Source organism: Pan paniscus, chromosome 7 (assembly GCF_029289425.2).
Source record: "Pan paniscus chromosome 7, NHGRI_mPanPan1-v2.0_pri, whole genome shotgun sequence".
NCBI lineage: Eukaryota > Metazoa > Chordata > Mammalia > Primates > Hominidae > Pan > Pan paniscus.
The window spans coordinates 133,017,631-133,034,342 of record NC_073256.2 but is presented as its reverse complement, the minus strand read 5'-3'; the positions used below and the strand labels follow the sequence as shown (position 1 = coordinate 133,034,342).

The window sequence follows — 16,712 nt, the reverse complement described above, 5'->3', positions numbered from 1 at the left end:
GAGTTTTGACTTAAGAGCATCAGTTATCCTATCACTTGGTCAGTTTGCAATATTTGCCCAAAAATAGGATTTAGTGCAAAATGAGTGCTGATGCCAGCAGATATCTTTGACCTTGGTTTCTGGGGGAAAAAAAATTCTCATATCAGCTTGTTTGGATAATTGCTTGCAGAGTTTTCATGAAAGGGAAGTGGTAGATGCACAAACGGATAAAGTGTAGGACTTTTTGACAGGACTAACTGCATTCTAACTTATTGCCTCAAAGACTATAGCAGTCATCTCTCAAGCAGTTTTCTGGTCATCAGAAAATATTCTTGAACAGTGCTATCTTTTAACTGGTTAGCACTCTCCAAAGTATTTCATGTGGTTTTTTCACTGTTCATACCTTGGACTACATGCATTACCTGCCAGGGTTCATCTATTATTTTAGCTCACCTGGACTACATTGGTGAGACTTCATGAAGGAGAATTCCACTTTTATTTCAGTAAACCAGGGCAGGAAATTTTGGGACCTACAACAACCTGTCTTTTTTTTCTTCTTTTTATCTTTTTTTTTTTTTTTAACCTAAGAAGATGGTAAACACTTAGTAGGCAGCAATTTTCTTTCTTAATGACTGTCATAATGTCTCACATTTAATATAACTTGTTCTATTTTGATGTTAAAACAGGGCATTCTTAATGTTACAACAGGATTAAAAGTACTGTTTGGTACTCTCATGATATGTTAACTCTTTTACGAAATCATTTAAATAACAGTATTGTATTTTCTGAATAGCACCCTGGTTTGCAGGCTCAATAAACAAGTTATCTTTAGCAGGTATGAAGATGGTGATAATACCACCAGATACCAGTACTGTTTAGGTGAAATCTGTAGTAATTTGCTTTTGAAATAATCAGGTAAAACTGTTACTATGAAATGCTGTTTTGCAAAAAGTTCAAAAGACTAATGGATGTGATTAACTTTAAGTAATCCTATAGAGTGCTACTTTTTCCTGGGTATTATGTTGCTTCTTTAACAAACATCCTTTTCTTTCCATGTGTAGGCTTATTTCCTGTAGAGAGCAGTAAAACATGTAAAGCATTATTCATGCTTTGTCTTCTAGAACATGTAAAGCATTCGTAGATTGGGGATCAGTCAACTAATTCTTACTTTGCTTAAACCCAAAGTTCTCAAGCTTGTTTAGGTGACTGTAATCTTGGACTTTGTGATTCTGTCTGAGAAACTCCATGGAATAGTGTTAAATTATCATATCATACAAAGATGGGGCAAATTATGTGCAATAAAATGTGATTGTATTATATCTGTGTGTACCTACAAAACAAAGACTAAATGCCACATGAAATAGTTTTAAGGAATAAGATTTTCAAGTATTCTTCTTGGCACATTTGTGTGCTGCCTTTTTTTTTTTTTTTTGGTTAGTTGCTAGTACACATTAGAAGCCATTTGATACTAGAAGCCAAAGTCTTAAGAAAATATTAACCAGGTATAAAGTTGAAAACTGATGGCATTTTACCTATTAACTTATCTTTTTTATGCAAAATAAGAAACCACTCATCATTATTCTGTTTGTGAGATGGGATACCTCGGTCTACTGATATTACATAGATTTACAGCAACCACCTTAGATGAAGGTAGAATCTAGCACACACTTCATGTAAACACAACATTTATTCAGCCTTATAAAAATATTCAGAATTTTAGATACATGAATCCTCTGAAAAAACCACAGTATTGTTTTATTTGCTCATCTGTTCCCTCCGGTCTTCTTGGGTAAGCAGGTTACCTTAACCCCCTTTCAGTTCCAGTTTCCTCATTTGTGAAGTAGGACTACCAAATAACTATCAGGTTTTTGGTGAAAACCAACTGGGGAAATTACGTGAGCCAGTAAGCAAATGGCTGGTCATAATAAGTACTCAAGAAATATTAGTTCTCTTCCACCTTTACATAGCTTGTCTTTGTCATATAATCAAGGTAGTGCATCCTCATGGAACATTTAATATCTACAGATGTGTGTCTGTGCTTGTCCTTCCACCACCACCACCACCAGCAGAATCACATACAGAGTTCTTATCCTCTCTTCTGTTTGCCTGTCTCTGATTATCTTCACCCCTGTTAGGGTGTCTGTTGCTTTCTGCTCTTGTTTTTGCCCTTCATCTCTCTTTTCAAACCCCTCACCCTTTGAAATCCCTTTTGTTCAGAACGCTTTCTTTTCAATTTCTCTTCTCTTCCTTCTTTTACCACCTGTTTGCCTGCTGGGGCACATCCTGGCCCTTTCTCCCGTACAATTCAGCCTGAGGCATCAATGACCCATTCCACTCCATTGGATTGCTTGATTTGCTCATCAAAATATCGCAGCTCAAAGGTTTCTCCTCAATGTATTACTCCATGCTCTCTGCAGAGCAACTGCTGTTTCACTGAAAAATCACACACACACTCTTAAACTTTAGCTGAAAAGTGCACAGATCTTAAGTCTGTAGCTCAATGAATTATTACAAAACAAATACACCTGTGTAACTATCACTCATGTCAGGAAATACAATATTGCCAGTACTCTAGAAGCCCTTTGTGCTCCTCCTGGTCTCTTTCTTCGTCCTCCAGGAATCAGTCACTCTACTGACTGCTAAACACTTTAGATAGTTCTACTTGTTTTTGAACTTTACACGTGTCCATATACATTGAAAGCATGCATTCGTTTGTGTCTGTCATGTCACACTCAGCATCATGTTTGTAAAATTCATTCATGTTGTATGTAGTTTGTTCATTTGTATTGTACCATAGTATTCTGTTGTATGAACAGGTATTGTATTTTATAATCATATACCACAACTTTAAAAAATCTATTCTACTGCTGATATAGATTTAGCTTGTTTCCAGTTTGAGAAATTCAGGAAGTAATACTGTGAGAATTGGTGTGTGTGTGTGTGTGTGTGTGCGCGTGTGTTTGTGTGTGTACGTGCATTTTAAAATTAAACTTCTGGTTTTGTGTCCTTCTGAATGTTTTAAGTTTCTTGGCGTCTAATCCAGATGTTTGGGGCTTTTCTGTATTCTTTTTATGTTCCAGGCTATTCTCTTAAAAGATAAACTATTTATTTTTTATGTATTATGCTACTTGTATAGTATATTTTGAGTTTTGGAATGTTGGAGAATACAGAATGAAAAATTTGTAAATAAAACTTATGTATATATAAGTGCATATATTTATAGTAAACATTATATATTTAATAAACCTATTACATACCATATGATGTTCATGTATAAAACATACATAATCATCCAAATATACAAACATACAAATTCATTTTACTGATTATGGTACTCTTATTATAGAATTATCACTATATAGAGAGTGTGCCACTTTTTAATGAACTTTCCTCTGTGTAATCAGTCTACAGATATTTTTGATGTGTAAAGTTACACAGACATTTATGGAATCTAAATCAAACCAACATGGCTGTGATTTACCATTTTAAAAAAAAAATTCAGTAGTTCTTATGTCTCACGACTTGTACATTTCTTGATCTGTGCCCATGGATCTAGAGCTATGATATCTGATTCTTTTTTCAGCCGAAATAAGGAGAAAATTAATGCCTTGATTCCTTGGATGTCGTGATTTGGTTTGTTATTATGTTGTTGAGACAACTTTAGCATTTTTCTAGCTGTTAGTTTCCTGAGCCTATTTAATATCAAGAGATTCAGACTTTCCTTGAAGACAAAAGCAATATATAGAAATTTCTAAGTGTGTCAACATCCATCCATCCATCCATCCATCCATCCATCTATCCATCCATCTAATAAGAACGAGTGCCTGCTGTGTCATAGGCCTGTCACTGTGAGGAAGGGCATGTTAGTATCACTTGGCTTTTTAAAAACTTGCATGTCCCTTGTGCCAATATGCTATTATACTTTATTCCTCTGCAATAGTCACCATCATAGTCTGCTAGTGCTGATGATGGAAATGAGCCTCAGATGTGTTGCACCTGGAAAAAGCTTGAGATCACTGATGAGATGTAGCTATTTATATATATTCAATTATTTTATATCAATATTTTGATTAGTATCACATATATGAATGGATAGCTATTAATATTTTGAATTAACAACAATGATAATATAAATCATAATATATTTTCTGGTTTGAAGAGTTTCACAGTCTAGAGGGGTAGCCTAAAACATAAACACATAATTCTGTGTGAAGTGGCAGGTACCTCAAGAGAAGATATGCACAAGGTGCCACATGACAGTGGAGAAGACTAAGTTTTGCTTGTGAAAATTGTAGAGGGCTTTGTAGAAGTGAATCCATTTTAGAGACATGTAGTTTGGTAATGTTGGTGATGTGTTAGGCATTATGAGGCAGATTCAAAAGTTAGGATAATCTGGTAGTCTGTGAGAATATTGGGAAGATTGTATATTCATTCACTTGACGTAACTATAGAGGCAGACAAATATGTTTGATAGCAGCCTTTGTAACATGACGTCTTGTAGATTGTGTTCTCTTGTAAGTTTCTTAAAATGTTATCACTTTTTGCATTGGTTAACTGTTGTTAAAGTGATTATGAGAAATGCATTGGGAAACCAAGTGGTCTTTTGATTCCTTCAGACCCAACTTGTTCATGTGCTAGGTCTGCACCTAGACAAGCGATTTAACTTCTCCATGTCTTAGCTGCATTATCTGTAAACTGTGAATGATAATAGTACTTAAAGGATTGTTCATCCAAATTAAAATCAAATGAGATAATGCACTCTTGGCACAGTTCCTGGCTCATATAATAAGAACATGAAATATTTTTTATTAGCTAGAAATTCAGGTTAGAATATGTATCAACACTGAAGATCATAGGCCTTAAAAAAACCTACCTCTGACTTTTGGTTTCTTTCAACATTCAATTAAATTCTGAAAGAACTATTTGTAAAACACCTGAACCTGGAATTATATATGTGTATTTCCCTTACTCTGTTATGATAGGTGTCCACAACAAGATTGATGGAGAAACTAATAATTGGGGTGCAGATGGTGAAAATCTTTTCTAAAGGTGTGTGTGTGTGTATGGCTCTGTGTATGTTTAGATAGATTCTTAAGTTTATACTGAATTTGAAAGTGAAGATTGACGAGATTGCCTATACAAAATACTTAACAAGTGAGCTAATTTCTGCCCGAATTCTGTAGTCTTACTCCTGTATGTCACATCACTATTCTTCCTCTCATATGTGAATGTGTAAAATAGAGGCTGTGTGGGATGGGTCCAGAAGGAACTCGTGGTCATCCTCTCAGGCTTGAATCTCACCACTCTATCTGGCTTTGTGTTTACAATTAATTTAAGATTAATTACCTGTTTCAGTTTTACTTTGACATCTACCTAACCTATTTTTTATTTTATTTCTTTCTTTCTGATCTTTTGTTTTAATCTTTGGGGGTAAAATAATGCAATAATGATAAAACAAAATTCAAAAGCCCGTAAAGCTATGGGATCTGCTTGGGATTTTCAAGGGTGAGATAGGGTCTGTAATAGACATGTGTTTACTGATTGTGACCCCAGGCATTAGTTTTCTATCCTTCATTGTTAGGATAGGTGGATCTGGGGACACAGACTGAGTGGAGTGGAGAAGAAAAGATTTATTAATAATCAGGGAGGAGCATGTGGGATAGATCTGAGGTATCTGCAAGCATTTGAGAACTACCGATTGTAACTATATGAACTGAAGATGCCTCAGTGCAATCCTGGGTCTTTCCACATTCCATATTTAATTAAAGGCCTTTGCCATATCTTGGTTCCTGGCTCAATTTTAGTCAGATAAAATTTAAGTTATTATAAAATAATGAGAAATTTGGCATATAAGGTTTTAAACTGATCACGGTAGCTGGACAGCATTAGCAACAATAGTTGAAAAAATAGAGCTTTATGCAGTGATATCTGTATAATCTTTTTAGCTCAAAGATAACATTGAGTTTATATCCATGTATGTTTATGAATGTATAATTTGGACACCTGGGATTTTATTGTATGTAGATGTTTTATCTGTTCCCTTTTTAAAATCCAATGTTCTATCTGTAATGCTCTGCCACTACACATTCTTTCAAAAAAATTCTGATTCTAAATCTTTAATGATGATATGCCTCAATCTTCTTTTAACATAGATAGCTCTTCTGGAAAAAAACAAAAAACAAAAACAAATCCTTCAAAACAGCCCTCTTCATAACAAAACATCTTAGTCTTTTTGCCAAGTTAGTGAAGGAATACTGGTTTTTTTTGTTTTGTTTTGTTTTTTCCTTAACTACGCATGCTTTAAAATCTCGGTTAAATTTCTTCCTCGAACATTACTTTCTTAGAGTGGCCTTTCCCACTGTGTTCATCAGAACATTAGTTTTGTTGGCTAAATGGCACTATGTGACATAAAGCCAAATGAGATTGGGAAATTTCAGCCTAGATTGAACACACGTCACCGTCTCCAACCCCTAGGACTTCTTAGAGCTGTAAACGCTAATGTACATTGTGGATCTCTGGGAGGGATATGTATTATACAGTTTCCATTAAACTTAATTTGACCAAGGAATCTCCTTTCATTTTCTTTTTTTGAAGCTAATATTATGGGAAGAGTCTAGAGACAAGTCGTGGGTTTCTTGTCATCTATGCTTAAACAGTTACCATATTAAAATCCCAGGCAGAGCTTAGCTAAACTTGTGGTGAGCATGGCAGAATGTTCTGAAATACCATAATAGTTTTTCAAAAAAGGTTCTTATAGTTGAAGCTTTCTAAGCCTGTTACTTATCCAACTCCAAATTATGAACGGATTATATGTTTACTTTTTTTGCCCATATATAAAGCTTTTCATATCCTAGAAGTCAGGAAAAAGTTATTTAATTTTATTATGAGAAGTTGCTTTCAAGCATATATATATTTTAAGATCAGTTTTCTTTGGAACATTTCTCCATACTTAACAAAAGAGAGAAAATGACTCCTGTGTGTGTGTGTGTGTGTGTGTGTGTGTAATTTGTTTTTGTCAGAGGGAAAAATTATGCTAATTAGGTTAAAATAAGGAGTTGGCACTAAATAGGGTGGTAGCTAAACCAAATTTTGTATTTTGTACCAAATTTCTAAATCCCTTTTGTTGCATGAATGGATTAGCTTGTTCATTGTAATGTTTGCGTTATCTGTTGGATACGTCTATGGTTGTCCTTAGTCCATTGGTTCTCAGATGGGTGCAGTCCATTTAAACTGCTCCCTGTGGTAGAGTAGGGGTGAGCCTAGTGCTTTGTGAGTTGTTTCCTAGTTTCATGAGGAAGAACTATTGCATATGAAGGCACAAAATTACTTCCCTTCATTTTTAGAGATACACACACATGCACATGCACACATACAGAGTATATTACAGGTATAAGTTCTCAGTATGTCTTCACAACATCTGGTTTTAATCTTATATTAAATTTGGCACTTTTAATACTACTAATAGTAATAAAACTTACTGAATATACTTGGCTTACTGGTGCTGTGAAGACAGCGAGCATTCTAATTGCACTATGTTATCTTTATGGTAAGCATCTATTAGATTCACTATACTGAATATGTGTGTCAGTTTACCAAATGGATTTGCAGTGATTGACACAGATTTATTAAGGGAGAACAAAGAAAGCTGTTAGTTATATTGGTGGATTGAGTTAATAATTGAGATTTTCTTTTCTATTGATTAACAGGTAGGAAAACAGAAAAAAGCAACATTAGTACATAAAAATATTAAACTACCTTTACTATTCAATGATAGTTTTCAACAAAGGCTGGCAACATAGTCAAAGACATTCCTACAAAGCACAGCACTCGTTATTTTTGTTATGAGTGAAAATCTAATTTACATATAATAAAATGTCAATTCACATCATAACCATCAAGATAAATAGAAACATTTATACTCTTCGATGAGCTACTCTTTTTGAATTTAAGTGCTGTGCTTGGCTCTTTGCCCAGAGACCAGTTGAAATAGCCTAAGTTTAACAGAGAAGTAGGGATGAAGTTGAAACTGACTTGTGTGCAAATGTAAAGTCAGATTGGCCTACGTGAATCAACAGTTGTCATTGCAGATATTTTAATTGTGTGTGTGTGTTTTGAGAGGAAAACAAAAGGAAAAACTACTTTTCTGCAGGGAAACAAATGGTAACATTTCTCAATTTGCACAGTGAAATTGTGATCTTATTCAAATCAGGGATTTTAATACATTTGCCTCTCACTGGTTATGAAAGGAAAAATAATCAATTCCCCTTGCCTTTTGAGGCTCCATGATGTATTCTTGCTCTATTTTAGTTTCCCTAGTTAGTGAAATAGGTGCATTCTTTTTATATATATACATGTGTCCTACAGTGTCATTGTGACTATAGCCTAAAGTCTTTGAAAAAAAAAAGTTCTGTAATTTTCTTATAAAAGTACAGTGGTTAATGAATTTTTTCTTTAACATGTATTTGGATATAAGAAGATTCATTTAGGCAAATAGGACATTTATTGCTTACTTACCACACTGTCTCCTTTTACCTAGACAAGTGCATTTGAAATGAGATATTTAAAATCTAGAGAACATAGCAAGATGAAATAAAAGCCTAATAAAATGTGTTTGGGCTAGCATCAAAACCTTTGAAATAGGATATCTAAATAATGTGCATTTTATCTCAGAGGGCTTTTGGTTAGTTCTAGTGTCCAGATGACTATTAATGGGCTTTTGTGCTCTGAAGCATATGTTAATAGAAATGATCATTTTGGATTAGTTTGATGTGAATTAATAAGAGATTTATTTGGTGGAAGTTGTTTGAAGGTGTTGACATTTAAAACTCAACAAGATTTAAGATGTTCAAAAATAGCTTTAAAAATTTGGGAACAGTCAATTCAGAGAGAGCAAATTAAATAGAAATGGATAGGAAAGAACAGGATCTGACATTGAGTTTACGAAGTTTGAAGCAGTTTATAAAAAAAGCGATCTACCATTGAAGTATTGCCGTGGAATCTGAAGAAACAGAAAACATCTAAACTCCTTCAGTGATTCTTGAGTTTGTGAATTGGATAAACAATGTTCTCTTGCATTTTATAGTTCACTTAAGCAATCTGATTTTGATCTGTATATATGGAGTAGACAGGATTCAAGTGTTTTTTTTTTTTTTTTCCCTAAACCAATGAGCAAACACATATGTTCTTTCAAAACTGAACTGTATACATTGTTCATATGGAAGCTATCTAGTTTGCTCTAGGCCCAAGATTTGACCTTCCTTTTATTTTGCTATCACTTGCTTAATTCTTTAAATTCTTTGTGGGGACTTTTGATCAAAAGAAACATTTTTTCTTTCTTTTAAAAGTTTTTTTAAAAATAAAAGCTACATGAAATGTGTAATTAATAACTCAGTACTCTTATGCTGATGTGTATACAAGCAAGCATGGAAGAAAACATACTTTTTAAGGCGAAGACCATGATGACTTTTCTTTTTGTGTTAAGCTTTGATTTCAAACAGTTGAAAAGTTTTATAAGCTGGAAAAACAAAAAGAAAATGTCATCTGGCATTACATATTATGAAAATAAGAACTGTTACTTATAATTAAAAATTATATGCAACAAGATTTGAAACTGAGGTCCAATTACAGGATCTTACCCTCCTGATTTTTTAGAGTCTTGTTCAGAATGTAATGTGTGTGTGTCTGTACATATATATGCACACACATATTTGTTTATGAAATTATATTTAGAAAGATACTCAGAAGTGTCAGTTTTCCTTGAGGAGTTCCTTATAGTCATTTTCTTTGCTTTTTAAGCATATCTTTCTTTCTTAAATTAATGACAAATAATAAAATTAAAGTCATCTTGCTTAGTGTGTTTGGCACATAACTGAGGTTGGATATATTTACTGAATGAATGAATGAATATTGGGGGAAGTGAGAAATTGAGGCAAAGATAGACTTCAGTGGTATTTAAACCACCCTTGGTGCTGGTGGTTTGCTGTTCTATAGTCTTTCAGTGCAATTGGGCAAACTTTTTAAAGGTAAAATTGAAGTGCTATTAACCGGAACTATTGTAGAGTCACAGAGGTGGGGGAATTTTAGAAATAATTTATTCAAATTCCCTTATTGTACAGGTAAAGATGGAGGCTCAGAGAAGCAAAAGGACTTGCCCTTGATCACACGAGCAGGTGATTTAAATCAGGTGTAGAAACTGGATATGCAATTTCCATACGATTTTTACTCATGTTTTGATTCTTTACTTTGCTTAGGGTCAAGATACTACAAAGAATATAGAATTTATAGAATTTACACCTCTTACCTTCAAAGAGTTTCTCATCTAATGGAAATAAATTTTAGTTCACCTGTGTTGAGCTGATGCGTGATCTAAGCTCTGTTTTTATATTACTGTGATAGTTGATTTATTTAGTTGAATAATTTATTTGATTACCTATTGCAAGGTTAGTTGGAGTACATATGTCATTAAATGTATGCATGTATATATTTATATATAATATATGAAATATAACTAAAACACTAGTGGTTAATTTACAGTATCTAGATAATGATAGAAAACTCAAATCCCTTTTGCTGTGAAGGTGCCCTCTTGAGAACATCAGTCAGTCTTCTACAGGAGAAGATTTTTTTTTCTTATGTATTTAAGCACTTTAAATAGTGAGATAAAATAGTTAGAATTATTTTTAAGCTCTAATGCTGATTATTTCTACTGCATAAATCTGTCTAAATTATACGGTAACAGAAATAGTACACTCCTATTTTTATAAAAGTAAACACATTTTCTAAGAAAGCAAAGCATTTAGATTTGTTTTATTTAGAAGGAAATACGGTTAATTAAGAGTAGAAATTTATGATTTTTACAGATGGGAATGTCTTATATCTCAGCAATGAAAATTAATACAAATAGGGTATTTTGGGAAAGCTACATATATTTTTAACCTGCCTAAATATCTTGGCATATAATATGCATTCTCATTATATGGGCTGTTCAGGTGGAGAATAATGTAAATGTAGGCCTGCTCACTATTACATAGCCCCAGAGGTCAATTTTTAATCTCACAATTAAATAGAGGACTTAAAATAGCAATTTTGAGCTTTGCTGTTCTCCTTTAAATTCTTTACCTCCTCTTTCTCAACTTCACTTTTAGCCCATTATCTAAAATGGCAATTCATAGTAGACTTACTCTAACGGGCATTTTGAACTTTTCCAGGGGTAAGGTAGACTGCATGAAGGATATTGCTATGTAGTAGGGTGATAAAGTTTAAAATAGAGTTGCCAAAACTAATGACTATGTTCATTGTTGTGATTACGTATTTTAATTGCTTTAAGATTTTCCCTATAAAAGCATTTGCTGGTGTTTACAAATTAAGATCTTTTATCCCCACCCCAATGTAGGTAAGTATTATGGTCATTAGGGTTGAAGGGGTTTTAGAGGTTAAATAATTTCACCAACATCACAGTCTGTTATGAAAATGACTTATGTCCTGTAACCTTTTATATCATGTTCCTCCTTCTCTTGTTGCTTTATTAAAACCCTGGGGAGGGAGAGGATCTTGCTCCAGATTTGCTCATGCTTTTATATCTTTCAGGCAGCCTATGATGCCAGCATATTAATATATTTTAGGTGTGATACATGAAAATATGTTTACATCATTTAGGAAGGAAAATTTTTCTTTTGCTTTGTTTTGCAGATGTACAGATCAGCTCTCAAAATGTCTTCTGTGTCTTCTGAGCGTCTTCTAAGACAATTGCATTAGCCTCCTGCTAGTTGACTAATAGAATTAATAATTGTAAAAAGCACTCTAAAGCCACATGCCTTATGAAGTCAATGCTGGGTATGATTTTACAAGTATGTGATCTATTTTTTCAAGTGAAAATGTTAACTGGAAAAGTTCTTGGCACACAGTAAAACATCGTGCAATCTGTTATTTGTCTTAGAGATAATAACTTGAGGGTGGCTATAGTCTTATGGTATCTAACTTACGACTCGCTAGGGGAGTTTCTTCCACTTAGAAGTATGACAAATGTGCTTATATTTACATAATCTGTCACTCTGAAAAATTACGATGATATAATTCCAGTAAAATTATTTCTTCTATAGCTACTTCAAAGTATAGTCAACTAAATTAAGCACATTTTTTTTAAAAACAGCAACTAAAGAACATGCCCCCGCCCCCACAACACAAAATAAAACCCAAATGACCTTTCAGAGATTTCTTTGAAGTTTTAGCAGTTTAACAGTCTTTGCAATGTATATTATTAAGGGCTCTATTCAGCATAAGGAGTCATGAGTCATAAGTGTTCTAAGTATCTGTTCTTGGGTAGAAGAAGGAACTGAAATTTTAGAAAGATGATAATTTAATTAAGTCATATTTTCTCCCAGCCACTAAAGATGCTGGTTGAGTAGTCTTTAAACTATGACCCATTATATCTCTTCAATGTAACAATAAATCAACTAGAGCTAAAGCTTCTTTTTGTTTTGAAAAACAAGTTAATTTTTAAAATACTAATGTATTTAGATCTATTCACTTTTAAGTATTTTATCTTGGTTCCCTTGCTATTTAAAATGTTGCCATTTTCCTAATCGCTCACCCTGGCGTTAACACATGGGCATAAACCATTTTCTCATCATTTTGACGGAAGGATAACCTTAATGAATTAGATTATTTCTTCCTCATTTCTTCGTGAGTCCTGTCTTTTGATATAGGATTTTTATCTTTTTTGTGTGTGTAACCTTATTCATTTCATTTAGGTGATTCAGTGTTAGGTTCTAGTCATCTTAAGAAGAAACTGTTAAAATACAAATGATATAGTTATTCAGTAAGGGAAGATTATATTGTAATAGTTAGTGAAGACATTATGTGTAATGGAAAAAATTAACAATCAGGAAATTCTGGAGGGAAAGGTAAGAGAAGTTGTATCAAACCTTCACAATTTTATGTGTAGGAATGTTTGATTACAACCTAAAATATCCTTTTCTGTAGACCAAGTTAAAACCATGCATATTTTGCTCAACCTTATATTTTAAATGATACCTAATTTTTTCAGTTTGCTCATTTAGTCTTTCTTTCCCTGTTTTCCCTTTATTGACTACTAGTAAAATTGCCCTTCAGTTTTCTGCATATTTTCTCACATTCCCAGGGCTTCTTTAGTCACTTCTGACAAAGAATACAGGACTCCTAAAAGGTTGACATAACACATAAGACATTGAAATGCAAACATTAAAAAAAATAGTTTACCAGTGTTTCCTTTTTTAACAGTGGTTATCAAGTTTTGTTAATTTTAGGGCCTAATAGAATGACACCAAGATGGGAAGCTCATATTCCCCTTCTTTCCTCCAGAAGTCAGTCAGGTTTACATTGCCTCAACGCCAACACTTTCACTTGAAACTTCACTCTTCCATCCTATATATGTAATTTTGTTCCAAGAGGGAGCTTTTATAGGTATTTGGCGAATAACATTATTGATGTGTAAGAAGAACAGTGTACTTTCTGTCTTTTTGTTTTTGTTTTTGCTTTTGTTTTTTTTCTTTTGAGATGGAGTTTCACTCTTGTCGCCCAGGCTGGAGTGCAATGGCACGATCTTGGCTCACTGCAACCTCCACTTCCTGGGTTCAAGCAGTTCTCCTGCCTCAGCCTCCCTAGTAGCTGGGATTACAGGCATGCACCACCACACCCAGCTAATTTTTGTATTTTTTTTGTAGAGATGGAATTTCGCCATGTTGGTCAGCTGGTCTTGAACTCCTGACCTCAGGTGATCCACCCGCCGTGGCCTCCCAAAGTGTGGGGATTACAGGCGTGAGCCCGTGTGCTTGGCCCAGTGTACTTTCTTAAGTACCATTATGCTATTTTTCACATTATTCACTGTGGCACATTTTTACTTTATAAATGATTCCTTATACTCTAGTGCACTATCCTTGTTCAGTGATTCATATAAAAATTTTGCATGACCAGCTTTTCAGAAGCAAAGGTACACTTGTCTATCCAAAGCCAGTGTGGTACTTCAGTACTTGTGAGAAATTATAGATGAAAATGACTAAACCTCATGTTATTAATTTAGATTTTCTCAGCATGTTTTGGATAATTGCGGTATAACTAACTGTTAGTCCTTATGGCGAAGTCAACTAACAAAGAAGTCTTGTTTAATCAGAATGTCACAGGTGGAATTTTCCAAGAGACATTTGGGGTGATGACTTACACAGCACTTGACAGCTTTTTAAGCTGAGTGATTAAGAAACAGCAGCCATGGAACCCAGTCCTCGACCAGCCTTTGTTAATGCATTCTTTAATTGACACTACACAAATTGTTTCTTAGTTTATTTTATATTCTTAAAGTTCTGACTCATTCTACTCCAGCAGAAGAATTTGTTCCAGTATTCTTCTTTTGACCCCAGTCACTGATGTCACTAACTTAACTTGAGAGACATGGTTGAGCTAATGTGTAAAGGTGAACCATAGCAAACTGCTAATGTTTTGCTGTTTTGAGCCACACAAGGACAATGTCATATGGTTCAGCTTAATCTTCTTTCTTAGTCAGTTTCCAGTGTGCTCCCAGTGGTGGAACAGGTACTGTTTTCACCAGGCTGCATATGGACACCCAGAGCTTATTAGGTTCCCCAGCATGCTGGACAGAGTCCTAGGAAAACCTGATCTGACCACTGTGATGCATAGCAGGTCTTTCTTCTGACTTTCAGGCAAGCCCCAAATGTGGCTCAAAGAAATTTGTTGGTAGGTCAGAGCTGGAACGTTTGTCATCCTCCGCTTCCTGAAAGTGATGAGGCAGTTTTCACTCTGTTTATAACATAGCTGTTTCTGTCTTTTTGACTATGAAGATATTTTGTTTGAAACTATATTTACATCCCGGTTACATAGGGTAACAATATCGAATTCTAATTTATGTTATTTATGTATACGTATATGTACCATATAAATAAACGTGATGTATTCTATAACCATAAACACATATATGTATTTTATAAACATAACGTGTACATGTTATATATAATATAGACCATATATAAATATATAAGCATGCATATATATTGTTAGCTACAATCAAAGGAAGAGATTGGGCAAAAATATATTTTCAGGAAAGAATAAGTAATAGGGAGGGTAAACCTAGTAATAAAAATAAATCCTTCATTATTCCTAAAACCACCTTAAAATAATAAATGAGCCAGTCTTGGTTACAAAAGTAATTCTAAATGTAAATTGTTCGTTTTAGTCTCAACTTTTTGCTGTTTTTAGAATGGGTTATTTTTTTCCTAGAGGAAGCATTTGATTATGCACCTTAAAAAACTCACATAAGTAAAATATTCCAGATTCAACTGTATCTCTGTAACTTTCAAATAACACTGTATCTGCCTTTTCCCTTTATCTTTGCAGATATGGTCCGGAAAAAGAACCCCCCTCTGAGAAACGTTGCAAGTGAAGGCGAGGGCCAGATCCTGGAGCCTATAGGTACAGAAAGCAAGGTATCTGGAAAGAACAAAGAATTTTCTGCAGATCAGATGTCAGAAAATACGGATCAGAGTGATGCTGCAGAACTAAATCATAAGGAGGAACATAGCTTGCATGTTCAAGATCCATCTTCTAGCAGTAAGAAGGACTTGAAAAGCGCAGTTCTGAGTGAGAAGGCTGGCTTCAATTATGAAAGCCCCAGTAAGGGAGGAAACTTTCCCTCCTTTCCGCATGATGAGGTGACAGACAGAAATATGTTGGCTTTCTCATCTCCAGCTGCTGGGGGAGTCTGTGAGCCCTTGAAGTCTCCTCAAAGAGCAGAGGCAGATGACCCTCAAGATATGGCCTGCACCCCCTCAGGGGACTCAGTGGAGACAAAGGAAGATCAGAAGATGTCACCAAAGGCTACGGAGGAAACAGGGCAAGCACAGAGTGGTCAAGCCAATTGTCAAGGTTTGAGCCCAGTTTCAGTGGCCTCAAAAAACCCACAAGTGCCTTCAGATGGGGGTGTAAGACTGAATAAATCCAAAACTGACTTACTGGTGAATGACAACCCAGACCCGGCACCTCTGTCTCCAGAGCTTCAGGACTTTAAATGCAATATCTGTGGATATGGTTACTACGGCAACGACCCCACAGATCTGATTAAGCACTTCCGAAAGTATCACTTAGGACTGCATAACCGCACCAGGCAAGATGCTGAGCTGGACAGCAAAATCTTGGCCCTTCATAACATGGTGCAGTTCAGCCATTCCAAAGACTTCCAGAAGGTCAACCGTTCCGTGTTTTCTGGTGTGCTGCAGGACATCAATTCTTCAAGGCCTGTTTTACTAAATGGGACCTATGATGTGCAGGTTTGTACTTTGTATTGTCTCTGTACAGAAAAAGTTATTAGAAATGAAATGTGAATTCTTATATTCATGTTAAAACCAAGGTCCCAGTACCAGACAGGTAGCCTGCTAGATCTAGCAGAAGAGATGGACACGCTCCATAGCTACTTCATACAAGTATATTCAGAGTTGTCTAAAGACAACTTTTAGCCTCTTATTGTGGAAAACAATCCTAGCATTTTTTTAAATTTGGGAAAGTCTTTTCATGGAATTAGCTAAGCTTCACAATTCTGGGCATATGTCATGGTAATTTGATGTTTTCACAGTCTTCCAAGAATGTTACTAATCTTTATGGTTGCACATGATAATAATTCATGCCTTGTTCCAGTTTTAGATTATAAGGCTTTTGCTATAATCTTTCTTTCAGTGAGGATATTTCCTGTATCT

General features: G+C 34.7%; 1 protein-coding gene across 8 annotated transcripts in view; it reads left to right on the top strand.

Moving 5' to 3' along the window:
* TRPS1 (transcriptional repressor GATA binding 1) overlaps positions 1-16,712 on the top strand; it is a 266,411-nt gene that overhangs the window by 34,794 nt on the left and 214,905 nt on the right. For 4 of the 8 annotated variants that reach the window (XM_055116869.2, XM_034966510.3, XM_034966511.3 and 1 more), the window contains 2 exons: positions 11,668-11,825; positions 15,361-16,289. In XM_055116869.2, the coding sequence (XP_054972844.1) occupies positions 11,789-11,825; positions 15,361-16,289 (966 nt within the window). In that variant the 5' untranslated portion in view covers positions 11,668-11,788. The remainder of the gene's footprint in view (positions 1-11,667; positions 11,826-15,360; positions 16,290-16,712) is intronic. The other 4 variants (XM_063606878.1, XM_063606879.1, XM_034966516.3 and 1 more) reach the window with 2 other exon arrangements.